Source organism: Canis aureus, chromosome 15 (genome assembly GCF_053574225.1).
Source record: "Canis aureus isolate CA01 chromosome 15, VMU_Caureus_v.1.0, whole genome shotgun sequence".
Taxonomy (NCBI): domain Eukaryota; kingdom Metazoa; phylum Chordata; class Mammalia; order Carnivora; family Canidae; genus Canis; species Canis aureus.
In genome coordinates this window covers 57,817,230-57,834,374 of record NC_135625.1, presented here as the reverse complement: position 1 = coordinate 57,834,374, position 17,145 = coordinate 57,817,230, and the positions used below count along the sequence as shown (strand labels likewise).

General features: G+C 50.2%; 1 protein-coding gene and 1 pseudogene across 1 annotated transcript in view; both read right to left on the bottom strand.

Moving 5' to 3' along the window:
• The window catches only part of LOC144284187 (uncharacterized), a 159,134-nt gene that overhangs the window by 95,606 nt on the left and 46,383 nt on the right, over nt 1-17,145 (bottom strand). Inside the window, exon 4 of the mRNA XM_077848503.1 lies at nt 6,458-6,534. Coding sequence (XP_077704629.1) covers nt 6,458-6,534 — 77 coding nt within the window. The remainder of the gene's footprint in view (nt 1-6,457; nt 6,535-17,145) is intronic.
• On the bottom strand, nt 1,238-4,597 carry LOC144284904 (integrator complex subunit 4 pseudogene; annotated as a pseudogene).

Sequence of the window (17,145 nt, the reverse complement as noted above, 5' to 3'; positions counted from 1 at the left end):
CACGGAAAAACTTCACGTTAACTACTTCCAAAGACAAAATTATTTTCACACTTTCTAGAGGTATTCAATATTTAATGTTGACGCCTGATGGAAAGGTCTGAAGTACTACAGACGCTCAGACATTGTAGAAAAGGATGTAGTACTGCCACGTCTACCATCAATTCTATCTAAATAAGTGCTATTTTATGGTGTTAGTTATTACTGTATACAAAACTATTGAAGACCAAGATTCTTTGGACATATTCTTACAGTTTCCCCAAATGTGTAAGATGGAAATAGGACTTTTTTGAGCATTCATTTTTTTCCCCTCCGGATTCCCTAGCACCTGTCAAAAATAAGCTCTAGGGAATCATGAAGTCCATTCGATAATTTCCTACTGAACACCCTAAATTACATATAAGACCGCCACGTTGATATAGATCTACTCAGATTGTCAAGGAATTATTTAACTTAGAGTACGAGCAGCGACATTTCCCAGTGCTTCCAGTCTGGGACCTCATTTCTAAGTGTGTGAGTTGGTTCTCCTGTTTCCATAATGACCAATTTAACAATCAGCTTGGCAGTCAACTACTTTAGAGTTAGTTTCATTAATGTTAGCTCTCATCTCATTAATACATGAATCGACTGACACTGTGGGACTACTTATTTTTCTAATATACTCGTAAAAGGGCTCTGAATTCAAGGTAACAAACCTTCTGGAAGAATTATCTCAGCTCTTTTGTTTAAACTCAATCTTTTCCTTGTAGAACGAACCTCAATGTATATTTTAGAATTTTCTTCCAATACTTTAGGACTCACTTAAAACTTCTAGTCCTAATAAGACGATTTCCTTTTGTTGCAGCAGGGACCTAGAAATGCAACAAAGTTATGAGCCAGAAGTTTTTCAGTTTTTCAATGTCAGTAAAAACCAAAAAAAAGGAAACAATTAAGAAATTCCAGGAAGTAAATTGGAATACAAAGTGGTCTTCATTTCACAGGACTCCCTCTATCGTTAATCCTCACGAGAACGAACACAGAAAGGAAGCTACTCCCTTACTGTATAATGAAAATCGTGATTTTTGCAATGCTTTTTCCCAATCAAAAAGCTCTTGAAACTAGTTCTTTCTCTCTCCTCCTTCCTGGTTTTGAGTAAAAGACCCTTCTTAGTAGATGATCTGGTACATAACGAGCACTGCTGGTTGGCTGCACGCACACGTACAACAACATGAACCCAACAAGTAGAACCAAACGTCACTCTCCTTTCACGGAGTTTGTCGTTTCTAATGGCTGAGTAATATTCCATTGTAAGCTGTAAGACCACACCTTCTTCTGTTGTTGTTGTTGTTGTTGTTTTCTCAATTTTATAGAGGTGGTGGGGGGAGTCAGGGAAGGAAGAGGTGTGGACTTGAAGGTTTTTGATTTTTTAATGCAAAATAATTTATTTTGTGTTTGATACCAGATGAGACGATAAGGGTGATGGTGCTCATGCCCATACGCCGGCTCCAGGTGAAGTGCTCTAGGCTTCGGGCTCACTCTGCTACCTAAGAAGGTCTTTCTCAGCTTCAGCTCTACACAATGCTGTGACTCAGCGCCTTGCGGGTTTGGGCACTATGTAAACATTCACAGACTTGCTGAAGGGGATGGTGCCCTCCATGCTGGTTTCCACCTGGGGGGACACTTTGCCACCTTCAATCCTGGGGGATTTTGGAATGCGGGAATTGGAGTTGTAGGCCAGTAGCAGCCTCACTTCCACCGGGCATGGTTCTGTCCAGGCAGTATGGGAGAGGTACACCTGAGTGATAAGCCGGTGGCGCCCTGGGTGGGCCAGGATTCCGCAAGTCTGCTGGCTTAGGATGAATCATCTGAGCCTGGCCATCTGGATAGAAGACCTGGACCTTCACAGCACTCTCAGGGTCCTGCACATGTTCCAGGTTCGCATCGACATCCAGGGCCACAACCAATCCAGACGTAAACCGCAAAGGGTTGTCTGACTCGCCTGCTGGCTCAATGATGGTGGCTGAAGTGTGTGGATCTGCTCTGGAAGGGGGAGGTGCAAGGAGGTACTCTGCCTCAGCATGGTCTGTCGTATTTTGAACACTTCCACAGGCTTGGATGTCATGAGTCGGGGCAGAAGTTCAAGAAGTTTGTCCACAAAGCTGTCCTGTAGGTGGGGGCAAATCAGCAATAAAACACCTCTGAAAAAAGTCCACTTCCTGTAAAAAGTTTTCACACATCCCAAATAAGGGGTCAACTCCTCGAGTAGTCCGTGCTGTTACTGTAAGTTGCAAGGCTTTGGCCTGCAGCCTCATGGGATGTATAATCACCACCTGTTTCTCCTCCACACCACTGTACATGAACTCCATTTTGTAGGTCTCTTCCATGATCTGTTTTGCTGCTGCGGAGGCCAAGTCACTCTGCTTCAAATATAAAGGGGCAGCCACATTCCACAGCTTTCCTTGCAAGGCCTTGATGAGAAGAAGCTGACACCGAAGATAGGTAGCCGAGAAGTCAGCAACTCCTGCTAGTTCAGACTGAAGTTCTCCAAGTCTTTGCAGATCCCGGATGGTGAACTCCAGCAACTTCTGGGTTCCCTGAGGGGCCCGGTGCTCTGAAGACTGTACACCCTTTCAGGGCTCTGCTGCAGGAACTGATGGGACGGGTCCTCATGGGGCGCAATACCGGGAGAAACGGCCGATGACACTAGTTTTCTACCTGGTAACCTTAAGGCAGGAACAAGATGAGAAAGAAAGACTGTCTCGGAGGTAGGCATAATGCCTGAAGGTATGATCTGAGAACAGTGCTGGCATGGTGGGACAGGTTGTCGCAGCATTAAAAATAAGAACCAAAACTGCAATGTAAGCTGGGTCATCCATGTCTGGTTCAGCTGGGCCAAAAAATGCATGGGTGCTCAGGAGCTCTGGCACCAAGGGAAGCACCAGGGTTGGATGCCGACTTCCCAGAAACTTCAAGCACTTCCATTAGAGTCCATAACAGTAGGGTACTTGGTTAAATTTTTCAGCAGCTCCACCAGTGCAAGATGAATCTCTTGTTTAGTCAAAACATTACTACAACATAAAAGTTCGTGAAGAGCCAGCCTCTCGAATATCTCTGGACGAATCCTCTAACACAGCCAGGACACTGCCAAGCTGATCCTCTTGGAGAGTGATATTATTAGAAATTTTTCTCATGCTGTGTATGGACTGCAGACGTACTTCCTCAATTTCATCATTAAACATGTCCACCGGGAAATCAGGGCGGCACTTCTCCACAAAAGAAGGTGAAGATCGGGCCAGCATGCAGAGAGCCTCCACAGCAGCGATGCGGACCTCATACATCTCATCTTCCAATCCAGGAACAAAGGCTCCACAAGCTCCTGACTCCATCAAGTTCACAGCTCCTGTATCTACTTCTTCTTTGGGAGCATCACCTCCCCACTTTCTGCCACTGGAAAACTCTCCTGACCTGTAAAGTTCCTCGGCACGTTCACGTGTAGTGCGTTTTCTCCTGAGATCTGACATGAGCTTCTTGTCGAGCGTCCGCTCCAAGAAGTGAAAACTGACTTGTTCCATCGAGCCCAATAGCTTTGCAGCCTGAACTCGAACCACCCAGGAGCCATCACTGACCACGGGACAAATTGCTCCAAATGCATCATCAACTAAGCGAATTTCTTCATTAGAAAAAGGAATGGGGACAGCGCTTTCAGGATAGAGCTGACTGATAGCCCAGATAAGTTGGACTGCAGCACTGCGCACTTGTTCACGCTCATCAGACAACAATTTACAGGCCTGATTATAAATTGCTTGGTGTAATTTCAGTCCTCTTTCATGAAGCTGCAACATGGCTTTTATAGCCGCTCTTCTGACACGTGGGTCTTGGTCACTGAAGTAATCCCCTATAATCTTCTGGACATCTCTGACAGCTAGGCCTTCTCCATCTTTTGTGACACTTGTCTCCAAAGAGCCAAGATTGCCAAGTAATTGCAGGCACTTATTTCTTACACCAGGAGACGTATCTGTGAGGTGCTTGCAGGCTACATCAACTAATCCCATCTGGATAGCTTGATTCTCTGGGAGTTTGGTGCCAATTGCAAGCAAGGTGTCCAACAGTTGAGCAAGGACTCGATGAGACTTTTCATTCTGCAGGATGTTAATGGCATCATCCATAATGCAGTCTGGTGAAAACCCTTTACATTTCTTTGATAATAAACCCAACAATGATGCAATTTTCAGTCTCACAGATGGATCATTGTCCTTGTAACAATGTTCCAGGAGAATCCTGACTACTCCTTCCACACTTTCTGCTTCAACAGGCTTTCTGGCAAACTGCAGTAGATACTGCAAAGCATCCGCTGGGGAGGGAGCTTTACACCGATCTACGTGGAGTGCTGAGATTTACTTGGTTTTGTCAATCGCAGTTTCTTGGTTGCAATTTCCTCCTGTTGTTGCTGGACCACCTTAGTGAATTCCTCGCACACTCGTTTCTTTAGGTGAGCTGCCATGACTGCCCGCCACACCAGCTTCTTGATCCATCATCTTTCGATGGACACCGAGGCTCCTTCCACAGTTTGCCTATTGTGGACATTGCTGCTAGAAACATTGGGGTGCAGCTGTCCCGGCTATTATGCTGAGTGAAAACAGTCAATTGGAAAAGGACAGACATTATATGGTCTCATTCATTTGGGAAATATAAAAATTAGCGAAAGGGAATAAAGGCAAACCAGAGAAAATGAGTGAAAGTATCAGTGAGGGTGACAAAACAGGAGACACCTAACTCTGGGAAACAAACAAGGGGTAGTGGAAGGGGAAGTGGGTGGAGGGGGTGGGGGACTGGGTGATGGGCAATGAGGGGGGCTCTTGGCGGGATGAGCACTGGGTGTTGCGCTATATGTGGACAAACTGAACTCCAATAAAAAATTAAAAAATCAAAAAAAGAAAACGGGCCCTTTATGTAAAATAAGCAAACATTTAACTGATGTATTCAGTAGGTCCAATAAATGGAAATGTATGACACTGAAAAAAAAGAAAAAACAAAACCAGGTAAATCTTCAGGGTTCTAAAGAATGTCATTGTTTTTCTTTTTTTAAATTTTTAAATTTTTTTTTTTTTAATTTTATTTATTTATGATAGTCACATAGAGAGAGAGAGAGAGAGAGGCAGAGACATAGGCAGAGGGAGAAGCAGGCTCCATGCACCGGGAGCCTGACGTGGGATTCGATCCGGGGTCTCCAGGATCGCGCCCTGGGCCAAAGGCAGGCGCCAAACCGCTGCGCCACCCAGGGATCCCTGTCATTGTTTTTCAAAAGATATCTGAATGATATAAACAGGAACACCGCAAGTACAGAAGGAAAAGCTGCCGGAGGCACCGATATGAACAATTTCCCTACTACATTAAATGCCGTAGATCATTATGAGAAAGATTTAAATGCATCAGTAAATAAGAATCTTTAAGTCTTGGACACAGTTATTTTTTTAACATAAGCAAATAGTCAATAAGGTATTTCAAATGTGAAAAAGTACCTGTACCCACGGCCACCCTGGAGGAAGAGCACGCCAAGGGGCATGCTATCGGGATCCCCCACATGACGGAGCAGCCACCTGCCTCAGGGGAGCAACCGACTTTGGGCACTGAGCAACATCCTAAATGAAATCAAGAGCCCGCCAGAGCTACTACACTGGGGCGAGCTGAAGCTTATGGGCCTGAGCAGTTCGAGCCGGGCATGGCAGTTGGTGCTGAGTGCTTGGCCCGAGCCGAGATGCCAGCTGTGGAGGCCAAGCCAATGCACGAGGTGGTCACGCCTCTGATTCACTCTCCCGACAAAGAGGACCCACCTGCAATCTTGGCCACCCTTGTGGACATCATGTCCCGGCGCATGCTATCAGGGTCTGCCACATGCCGGAGCGGCCACCCAGCTCAGTGGAGCAACTAGTGTCTGCCCCTGTGCAATATCCTGAACCACCTCAACAACCGGCCCCAGCTCCTACCTCGGGGCCTGCTAAAGCTTCAGAGCCAGAGGTGATCGAGCTGGTCACGGCTCGAGCCGAGAAGCCAGCTGCTGAGACCAAACCAATGCACGTGGTGGTAACACCTCTGACTCACTGTTCCGACATGCAAGAGCTACCTGTACCCGTGGCCACCCTGGAGGAAGAGCACGCCCAGGTGCATGCTATCGGGTTCCCGCACATGCCGGAGCAGCCACCTGCCTCAGTGGAGCGAACGACTCTGGCCACTGAGCTACCTCCTGAACCAAAACAAGAGCCCGCCACAGAGACTACACTGAGGCCAGCTGAAGCTTCTGGAGATGGAATACTTCCAAACTCGTTCTATGAGGCCAGTATCACCTGAAGTCCAGAAGCAGACAAAGACCCCACCCCACCAAAAAGGAGAGTTATAGACCGATGTCCCCGATGAACACGGATGCAAAGATTCTAAACAAGATACCAGTGAACAGCTTCCAACGGTACATTGAGAAGTTACTCACCGTGACCAGGTGGCATTTATCCCTGGGACGCAAGGCTGGTTCAACACTAGGCAAACACTCCGTGTGACTGATCAGATCTGCAAGAGAAAAAACAAGAACCAGATGATCCTCTCAATATATGCAGAGAAAGCATTTGACAAAATATGGCATCCATTCCTGATCCAACGCTTCAGAGTACAGGGATAGAGGGAACGTTCCCCAGCATCTTCAAAGCCATCTACGACAAGCCCCTGGCAAATTATCATTCCCAAGGGGCAAACGCTGGGAGGCTTTCCCCGAAAAAGATCAGGAACGAGACAGGGATGTCCACTCTCACCAAGGCTACTCAACATACTACTAGACGTCACGGCCTCAGCAATCAAGCGACAGAAAGAAATAAAAGGCTCAAATCGGCAAAGAAGTAGTCAAACTCTCCCTCTTCGCTGATGACATGATACCGTACCTGGAAAACCCAAAAGACTCTACCCCAAGATTGCTAGAACTCCTACAGCAAATTTGGCAGCGTGGCAGGATACCCAATCAATGCCCAGAAATCCCTGGCCTCTCCATACGCCAACGATGAGACTGAAGAAAGAGAAATGAAGGAGTCGGTCCCAGTGACAATTGCACCCAAAAGCATGAGATACCTAGCAATACACCTAACCAGAGAGATAAAGGATCTCTACCCGAAAAACCACGGAAGACGTCTGAAAGAAATTGAGGAAGACACAAAGAGATGGAAAACCATTCCATGCTCCTGGATTGGAAGAATTCATATATATTGGGAAAATGTCCACGTGACCCAGGGCAATTTACACATGGAACGCGATCCCTATCATCAGAAATACCACGGGCTCTCTTCAGAGAGCTGGAACAAATCATCGGAAGATTCGTGTGAAATCATCAGAAAAGAACCCGAACGCCCAGGGCAATATGAGAAAAGAAAACCACAGCTGGCGGCATCACAATGCCGGACTTCAGGTTGTGCTACAAAGCTGTGCTCATCAAGACAGTGTGGTACTGGCACAAAAACAGACACACAGATCAATGGGACAGAAGAGACAAATCCAGAAGTGGACCCTCAACTCGACCGTCAAGACCGTACATTCGACCAAGCAGGAAAGACCATCTGCTGGAAAAAAGACAGTCTCTTCACTAAAGGCTGCTGGGCACGTTGGACAGCCACACGCAGAGGAATGAAACTGGACCATCCTCTCACACCTCCGGACACAAAGAGAAAGTCAAAATGGATGGAAGATCTAAATGGGAGACAAGATTCCATCAAACTCCTAGGGGAGAACACAGGCAACAACACCCTCCTTGAACTGGGCCACAGCAACTTCTTGCAAGATACATCCATGAAGGCCCAAAACGAATCACTGGGACTCGTCAATATGAGAAGCTTCCACAGAGCAAAAGAAACGCTCAAGAAAACTAAAAGACAAACCTCCAGAATGGAAGAAGATATGTGCAAATGACCCGTCCGATACAGGGCCAGTTATCCAAGGTCTCTAAAGAACTTATTCAACTCGGGATCCCTGGGTGGCGCAGCGGTTTAACGCCTGCCTTTGGCCCAGGGCGCGATCCTGGAGACCCGGGATCGAATCCCACGTCGGGCTCCCGGTGCATGGAGCCTGCTTCTCCCTCTGCCTGTGTCTCTGCCTCTCTCTCTCTCTCTCTGTGTGACTATCATAAATAAATAAAAATTAAAAAAAAAAAAAGAACTTATTCAACTCAACAGCAGAGAAACCAAGAGTGCCACCCTGAAATGGGCAAAAGACATGAACAGAAACGTCACACAGGAAGACACAGACGTGGACAACAAGCACACGAGACGATGCTCTGCATCGCCGGCCGGCAGGGAAATACAGAGCAAAAGCACAATGAGATACCACCTCACACCCGTAAGAATGGGGAACAAGAACCAGACAGGACACAACAAATGTTGGAGAGGATGTGGAGAAAGGGGAATGCTTTCAAAATTCAAAAGTTTCAGAAATCGCCATACTCACCTGATAGGGACCAAGGCGGGGGGGGGGGCGTGCTCCCAGAAGCCTGGGGAGCTTGGAAATGGGGGAAGGGGGGAAGTGGGGCAGAGGCTGAAGGGGGAAGGGGAGAAGGGGGACAGGGGCGGGGGGGGGAGTAGGGGGGAGGAGGAAGAGCCAAGGGCCGTGGGGGCGCTCCTGGGGCTCAGCCACCCAGGCCCTCAAGCCACCGCCCCAAGGCCGCGCCCTGACGCTGGATGGTGCCTGTATCCAAACCCCTCTGAGCGTACGCGGATGGACTCGGCACCCTCCCTGAGCCCCGGTGGAGGGGCCCCGCACCCTCTCTGAGCCGCCCGGAGGAGACCTGACCCGTAGGAGGCCCCACAACCAGCCCCTCCGGGAACAGGTCCCACTACTCCTTCCCTGCGCAGCCCTTTGTCTCTCGGTCTCTCCCTCCCCGTCTCTGGGTCTCCCTCCCTCTCTGTCTCTCCCACGCTGTCTAGATCTCACCCTCCTTGTCTCTGTGTCTCCCTCTCTGTGTCTCGGTCTCTCCCTCCCAGTCTCTCGGCGTCTCCCTACCTGATTCCCTGCCTCTCCCTCCTTGTCTTTCTGTCTCTCCCTCACCGTCTCTGTCTCTCCATCCCTGTCTCTCTGACTCTCCTTCCCTGTGTCTGTGTCTGTCTCTCCCCGCCACCCCATCTCGGTCTGTCCCCGGCCGCCCCCCCCCCCGACTCCTTCTCTCCCTCCCTGTCTCTGACTCTTGCTCCCTGTCTCACCGGCTCTCCCTACCTGTGTCTCTGTGTCTCTTTGCGTCTCTATCTCTCTGCCAGATGATCAAACCATAAACCCACCGATGCTGGAAGCCCAAAATCCGTGAGGAAAACCTCATGGAGGCACATCACAGTCAAACTGCTTGAAGCCGGCGATGAAGAGAAAATCTTAAAAGCAGTCAGAGGAAGCAGACATCTTCCCCGTTGCGTACGGAGGACCAGAGCGGCCTCCTTGGACAGCACGACCCGATGGCCCACGGTCCTGTAAGGAACGGGTGAAAAGAATTTCCAAAGATAAAGGCAAAATGAAGACCCTTCTCAGAAACACAGAGACGGCGCGGATTCCTCGCCGGCTGGCTGCCCTCCTCCCTGCGGAGCACCCACACGCAGAGCCGCGGGCGACCCGCACAGGCTGGACCCCACCTTCCCTCTTCTAAAGGGAACGGCTCGTTTGCCCAAACGTAAATGGCAACGATGCAGAACAGAGTTTATAACACCAAGTGAAACACGCACAGCAGCAACCTCACACAGGCCAGGAAGGGAGGCGCGTGAGGAGGCGCGTCCGCGAGATCCTCGGACGACGTCCAGGAACCTGCCGCAGACCCCGGAGCAGCCAGCCCAGTGCCGGAGCCAACGGTGCACACTCATGAGCCAACAGAGGTGCAAGGGCAGAGTCACAGAACGTGCCCCCTACACCCACAGAATGGCAGGAAAAGCAAAACCACGACACAGAACAGATGGGACAAACCAAACCCGGGCCGACGGCAAAGCACAGCAAATGCGGACAGTCAGATTCAAGGGAGAAAAGACAAACCCAGCCCGTTAGAGAAAAAGACATGAAGCCCTTGGGGGAAGGGAAAGGAAAGGGGGATGGAAAAGACATGCTTCCCGACAATAATCAAAGGAAAGCTGGAACGGCTATGCTCACACAGCACGTTAGGGCTCCAGGGAACGAGGGTCACTTCTTCATGAAAATAGAGTTAATTAGGGGAGCGTGGGTGGCTCAGTAGGTTGGTTTTAGGTCTCCCTCTGCTCCTCTCCTGGCTCACACGCACACACACGCTCTGTCTCTAAACAAACAGAATGGGACTGCTGGGTGGCTCAGTGGTTGAGCGCCTGCCTTCGGCCCAGAGTGTGATCCCGTGTCCCGGGATCGAGTCCCACGTCCGGCTCCCTGCATGGAGCCTGCTTCTCCCTCTGCCTGTGTCTCTGCCTCTCTCTCTGTGTCTCTCACGAATCAAGAACATCTTAAAAAAGTTAATTCATCAAGAGGACCTAAGAACCCTAAATGTTATAAATCAAGCAGCAGAGCTTGAGAACACAGGGAGCAGACAGATCTCTAAGTATGTCGCAGACTCAATACCCCTCGATCAGGAACTGAGAAACCCGGGAGCCAGGATGTAAGTAATGACGCAGGGGAAGAACGTGAGCAGCCCGTCCCCAGCCAGCCTCAGCGTGTGTACACAACACCCCAGAACACAAGGAGGGCACGGAAGCACAGTGCATCTTGTTGCTCAGTTCCTGAGGAGACCGCGTTCTGAACCGTGTACTTAAGAGGACTCAAATTTTTGATAAAATGTGTTCTCTGACCACAACAGAATTAAATGTGAAGTCAAAATCAGAAAGACCTTTGAAAAAATCCCTCAAAAAACATATCTCTAAATAAGCCATGGGTGTAACCAAAATTAAAAGGGAAATTAGAAAGCATCTTGAACCGACGGGAAACGAGGACACAGTGTCGCAGCAACGCGGGGATGCCACCTTAGCCAGACACCCGCCTGGTGTGCGGCACCAACTCTTCACGTTAGGAGGGAAAAGATCCCGATCAGCAGTCTCAGCTTCCATCTTCCCAAACTACAAAAACAAGAGTAAAAGAAAAACAAGGAAACCACAAGAATCACAATAATAAAAAATCAGAGGAAAAACAATAAAACAGAAATCAATGAAACCAGAAGCAAACTCTTTACAAAAATTGATCACATTGATAAACGTGCAGCCAGAATGGTGGGGGAGAGAGGGAAGACGCAAATTATCACAGTCAGAAAAGGAGGAGGTGATGTCACGGCTGCTTCTGCAAATATTAGAAAGCTAACAGGGAAATACCATAAATACCTTTATTCTAACAATCTCGGTGACTCAGCTCACGTGGACAGATTCCTCGAAAGACTAAGAAACACAAAGCTCACTCCGATATATGTGCATATGCATATCGTATATGGATATATCACAGACATATAAAAAACCCGAATCTAGGGAACCCTGGGTGGCTCCGCAGTTTAGCGCCTGACTTCGGCCCAGGGCATGATCCTGGAGGCCCGGGATTGAATCCCGCGTCGGGCTCCCTGCAGGGAGCCTGCTTCTCCCTCTGCCTGTGTCTCTGCCTCTCTCTCTCTCTCTGTGTCTCTCATGAATGAATAAATAAAATCTTTTTTAAAAAAGCCCTGATTTTATAGACATATATATATAATAGCCCTATTTTTAAAAATTGAACCTGTACATAAAAACTTCCAGGGGCGCCTGGGCAGCTCAGTCAGTTAAGCGTCTGCCTTCCACTCAGGTCGTGATCTCAGGGTGCTGGGAGGGAGCCCCCAGTTGGGTTCCCCACTCAGTGGGGAGCCTGCTTCTCCCTTTCCAACCTACTTGTGCTCTCTCGTGCTCTGTCTCTCTCTCTCTCTCAAATACATAAATTTTCTTAAGAATTGTTTAAAAGTTTCAGAAAGAAAATCTCCAGAAAGTGGAACAGGAGGAAACATGCCCAAACTCTTCCAGGAGACCAGCCTGACCAAGATTCCACATGAAGACGACATGAGGAAAGAAAGCCACAGAACAGCATCCTGCAGAACCATAACAGGAAGACATCTAAAACAAATTTTAGCCCACATGCACATACTCACACATGGACACCTGCACACAGATACGAGAACAAGCGTGTCCATACGCATGTGTATGTGCACAACTGCATACGCACACACTCTCATGCATGTATGCAATGCACTCGCGGATATCCATACACACGTGCGTGCCCCCCCACACACACAGCTACATGGACATGTCCCACCATGTCCCACTGCTGCCCACACAATCACGTGTCCTAGTGAAAGAGCCAAGTAGTGAATAAAAAGGGACACATCTTATACACCAGCAAACCTGACAACCTAGAAGAAACGAATAAATCCCTACAAACACTCAACCTACCAAGACCGAATCATAAAGAAACAGAAAATCTGCAGACATTTCTAGTACGGAGACTGAAGCAGTGATCAAAAGCCCCCAACACAGAAAAGCCCAGGACCGGATGGCTTCACTAGTGACCTCTAACAAACGTTTGAAGAAGATCACCAATACTTCTTAAGCTCTAAGAAAGCTCCCAAATTCACTCTATGGGGCCAGCATTACCCTGAACCCAAAACCACTGGACCTGACCAGAAAAGACGAGGATCTTTTACTAATACCAATACCCCCAATGATCACAGATGCAGAAATCCCCCCAACCAAACATGAGCAAGCCACTTCCAACAGTACATTCAAGGGATTGGACACCACAACCAAGTGGGATTTGTTCCCAGGATGCTAGGGTGGTTCGATATCCACAAATCGATCGATGTGATGCATCGCATTAACCGAAGAAAGGGTAGAAATACATGATCGTCTCAGCACATGCAGAACAAGCATTTGACAGGACGCAACATCCCTTCAGGATAAAGCCTCCCCACACGGCAGGTGCAGAGGACACGTTTCTCGACACAGTGAGGGCCAGGGATACCAAGCCCACGGCACACATCGGCCCCGACAGTGAGAACAGGAGAGCTTCCCCTGTAGGGTCAGGAGTGGACAGGGAGGCCACTCCCATCCAACAGCATAAGTCCCAGCCTCAGCAACAGGGCACGGAAAGAAAATCACACACTATCTCTCTCTGCAAATGGCTTAATATCTACAGAAAACCCTAAAGATGCCACCAAGAACTCGTCAGAACTAATACCTGAATTCAGCAAATTTTCAGGATGTGAAATTAACACGCAGAAATCTGTGGTGTTTCTGCACACAAACAATGAATGCTCGGAAAAGCGGAGAAAATGATGGTATTTACAACTGCATCAAAGGGAATAAAATACCCAGGAATAAATTCAATGAACAAAAACAGGAAGGCAAGTCTGATGACTTGAGAGGTGTTTGGAACATGTCCTGTCCCCAGAGCAGGCCCAGCAGATGTCCACCGCGTGAGCCCCGACTGGGGTGCCGATGCAAAGGGATGGTGACATCGCAGCTGGGGTGCAAGCCCAGGAGGCCCCGCCTGGGCCAGGGTGAGCCCGATGTATCCTGAGCTGATGAAGAAAGAAGGGGACAGGACAGCGAGCCCCCGCGTCACACATTTCATGCCGAGAACAAGACCCAGACCTTGCATCCCGGGGACAGCCTCTCCGCCCTCCACCCTGTGGTCAGGGGAGGCCCACATCTGTAGCCCCCACCCCGAGCAGAAGTGGGCCAGCCAGCACACCCCTCCCTCACTCTGGGGATGCCACGGTCCACACGAGAGGACACTGAGAACTGGGCGGCACGCAGAGTCACGCGCCACGTAAGTAAACTGGCTGAAGCCAGGGAGAAGACATCTGCCAACCGTGTGCCCGCGGAAGGACAAGCTAAGACTCTACAGACTCCTGTCATCCTGGGGGCGGGGGCTGTGGTAAGCGACCCAAGCAGGGGCAGGGGTTGGCGGTAGGCTGCTGGCACTGCTGACCTCTAAGTCACTGAGGGAACACGTCCCCTCCGGGACCAGGAAAGACAGATCCGGACAGTGGGGGGAGGGCACACCCCTAACATCAGCAGCCTGTCCTCAGAGAGCCCCGGTGGCCAGTGAATCCTCATGCAGAAGCTTCCTCGTGCAGGGGCAGGGGAAAGGCGCAGGCCCCGGAAAGCTCAGAGCAGCACCCAGAAAGCCCCGGGTCACCAGGCACCCCGGCCTTGGACAAAACACACGTTCTGACCCTAATATGGGAGGCCGTGTCCGTGAGCCCCACACGCCACACGGAACTCGTCACCCTGACTCCTTCATCATGCTTCCCCAAAACCACAGGTGTCAGGTAGGGAGGAGGCCCCGGAGGCCCCGGAGGCCGAGCCTCAGCTGCTCCCTAGGGCACAAGGCAAGCACCCCCGCGCCCAGGCTGCCAGGGCACCTCATGGCCCGGCAGCACCCGCAACGGACAGAGAGCCAACCCTCCCCCCCTTCCTCCTCAGGAAAGACCCGGCAGCCTTCCCCACACGGGGTCCTGCAGAGCCCCGGCCCGGGACACCAGCGGGTGCCCCAGGAGAAAGGCCTCCAGCGCCAGCCCAGTCGGAGCAAGCGGTGAACTCCCAACTGGGCGTCTCAAGATCCCAACCAGCCTCCAGGACACTCCGGGTGGAGGGCCGGGGGCAGCGTCCAAGGGCCGCATGCCGCCGCCCCCGAGGCCCAGTGCTCTCCTCCTGGCTCGGTCCCAAAACTACAGCCAGGCACAGCCCGTGTGACAGCCACCCACTCCACCTGCGGGTCCAGGGCGAATGCTGGCACCCGGCGCTCTGCAGCCCGCGGGGTATCCTCCCCCAGCCCTGCACGCACGTGGGACATCCTCAGGACTCCACTGTACGAGGCACGCTGGCCCGGGGACCGCTCCTCCCCCTCCCTCATCAAGGGGACATCCGTCCACTCTTTCTACCAAGTTCTTTCCCTGGGTGAAGAGTTCTCAGTCTGTGAACTCCCTCCCCCCAACCACCTGCCCAGGATCCCTCTGCGTCCAGAGGCAGGCTGGCCGGGCCGGTGGACGGGGCTGTACGTCCCCGCGTCCCCCCACGTCCTTGTGGGGCAGGGGAGGCCGCCATTCAGGTCCAAGGACACCAGGCAGTCCGTTGCCTCTGCACCAAGACACCAGGCAGTGAGCCAGGCCTGGGCTTGACCTCTGCGGGCCTTCACGTGACCTGCCCCAGGAAGCTCTTAAAATGCCAGCACTCTCCTGCCACAGCAAGGGGGCTCGGCATCGTCAAAGCCACCAACTGGCTGAGGTGACCTTCAGGGCAGGGCCTCCCCATCCAGCCACCACCCTCGGTCGGGGCCAGCTCGGGGCGACCTGGCTACGCTCGGGCAAGAGCCCTCTTTTGCACAAAGGAGTCGCGGGCCGTGATGCAGAAGCTGTGGGTGAGGACAGCCGGGCAGGACCGACGCACTCGGCATCCGCGAGGTCGCACCTGCAGCCCCGGAGCCCCAGAGGCTGCTCCAATGACCCGTGGGACCGTAACAAAAGATCCCACATTCATGTCCACGGAGTCACCAAAGAAGGGTAAGAAAATGGCTAGAAAACTTCAGAGAATTAGTGGATGAAAAGACACCAAATTTGACAAAAGACCTAAATCTCCACACTCAGGAAACTGGAAAGACCCCAGTGCAGACAAACCGAAGACATCCACACCAGGACACAACACAGTCAAACCTCAGAAACGTCACGACAGCGGACAAGGCCGGAGAGCAACGGGGGAGTAACGGTGCCTCTCCCACGAGAAACACGGTTCGAATTACCGCAGATTTCTCATCGGGGATCGTGGAGGCCATGAGACGGTGGCCGGCTTTTCGAGTGCAAGAGAAAAGAACTGTGTACCCAGAGCCCTTCGGGAATGAAAGAAATCAAGAGGGAAAAGTAGGAGGCCTTGTCACCAACAGACCTGCCCCAAGAGAAAGACCTGTAACCAGAAAGAAAAGGAGAAAAGGAAGCATCTGGGCATAGGGGAGGAAGAAATGACATGACATAAGCAAAAATATCCATGAATAAAATTGACTTCCCTTCTCCGCTACGTGCTGGTTGACGCGAGCCATACAGCACTGCCTGGTGTGGCTCAAATGTATGCAGAAGAAATAGTTAAGACCGTGTTGTCGCAGGTGAGGCTGAAGGCCACGGAGGTGGGGTTTCTGCACTTCGCCCTACCCGGTAACATGTCGACAACAGTAGAATGTGACGTTACGTGTCTTTAGTATAAAACCTCAAGCAGCACTGAGAAAGATACGCACTCATGGGCACAATGATATATCAAAGCTGAATTCTAAAAACGCGTTCGACTAACACAGAGGAAAGCAGGACAAAGAAACAAAACATAAAATGACAGGTGGATGCTCTGACATGATAATTACATGAAAGACAAGTGTTCTAAACATACAAAAGAGACACATCGGCAGAGTAATTTTTAACAAGTATGACCCAGGGACGCCCGGGTGGCTCAGCGGTGGAGCATCTGCCTTTGGCTCTGGGCGTGATCCCAGGGTCCTGGGATCGAGTCTCGCATCAGGCTCCCCACGGGGAGCCTGCTTCTCTGCCTGTGTCTCTGCATCTGTGTGTGTGTGTCTCTCGTGAATAAGTAAACTCTTTTTTAAAAAAAAATTTTAAGAAAAAAATAAATGATAGAAAATCTGGACAAAGATTAGCAACGATACAGAGCACTCAAGAAGACCATCAGCCAACAGTTATGTCAACAACAGGTATAAAACACCTCGCCCAAGAAGTGCAGAAAACACGTTGTCTTCAAGCACCCACAGAACTCACACCAAGACAGGCCATATCCTGGGCCATGACACGAACTTCAGCGTATTTACAAGAATTCAAATTCTAGAGCATGGTCTTTGAAAATCACGGACTCAAACTAAAAATCGGTAGCAGAAAACAGCAGAAAAATCTCCAAGTATTGAGAAACTAAGCAAAACGATTCTAAGCAATCCAGGAGTTGAAAGGAGATGTCAAAGGAAAGTTTTAAAAATACACAGAACCGAATGAAAGTGAGAATACCACACACCAATATCGGTGGCGCGCAGCTCTGAAAGTGAAATTTATGAGACTATTTGCTCATACTAAAAAAGAGAAAGTTGTCAAATAATCTAAGCTTCCATTTAAATACTCTGGACAAAGAAGAACAAAGTAAAGCAAATTTAGAGGAGGGAATA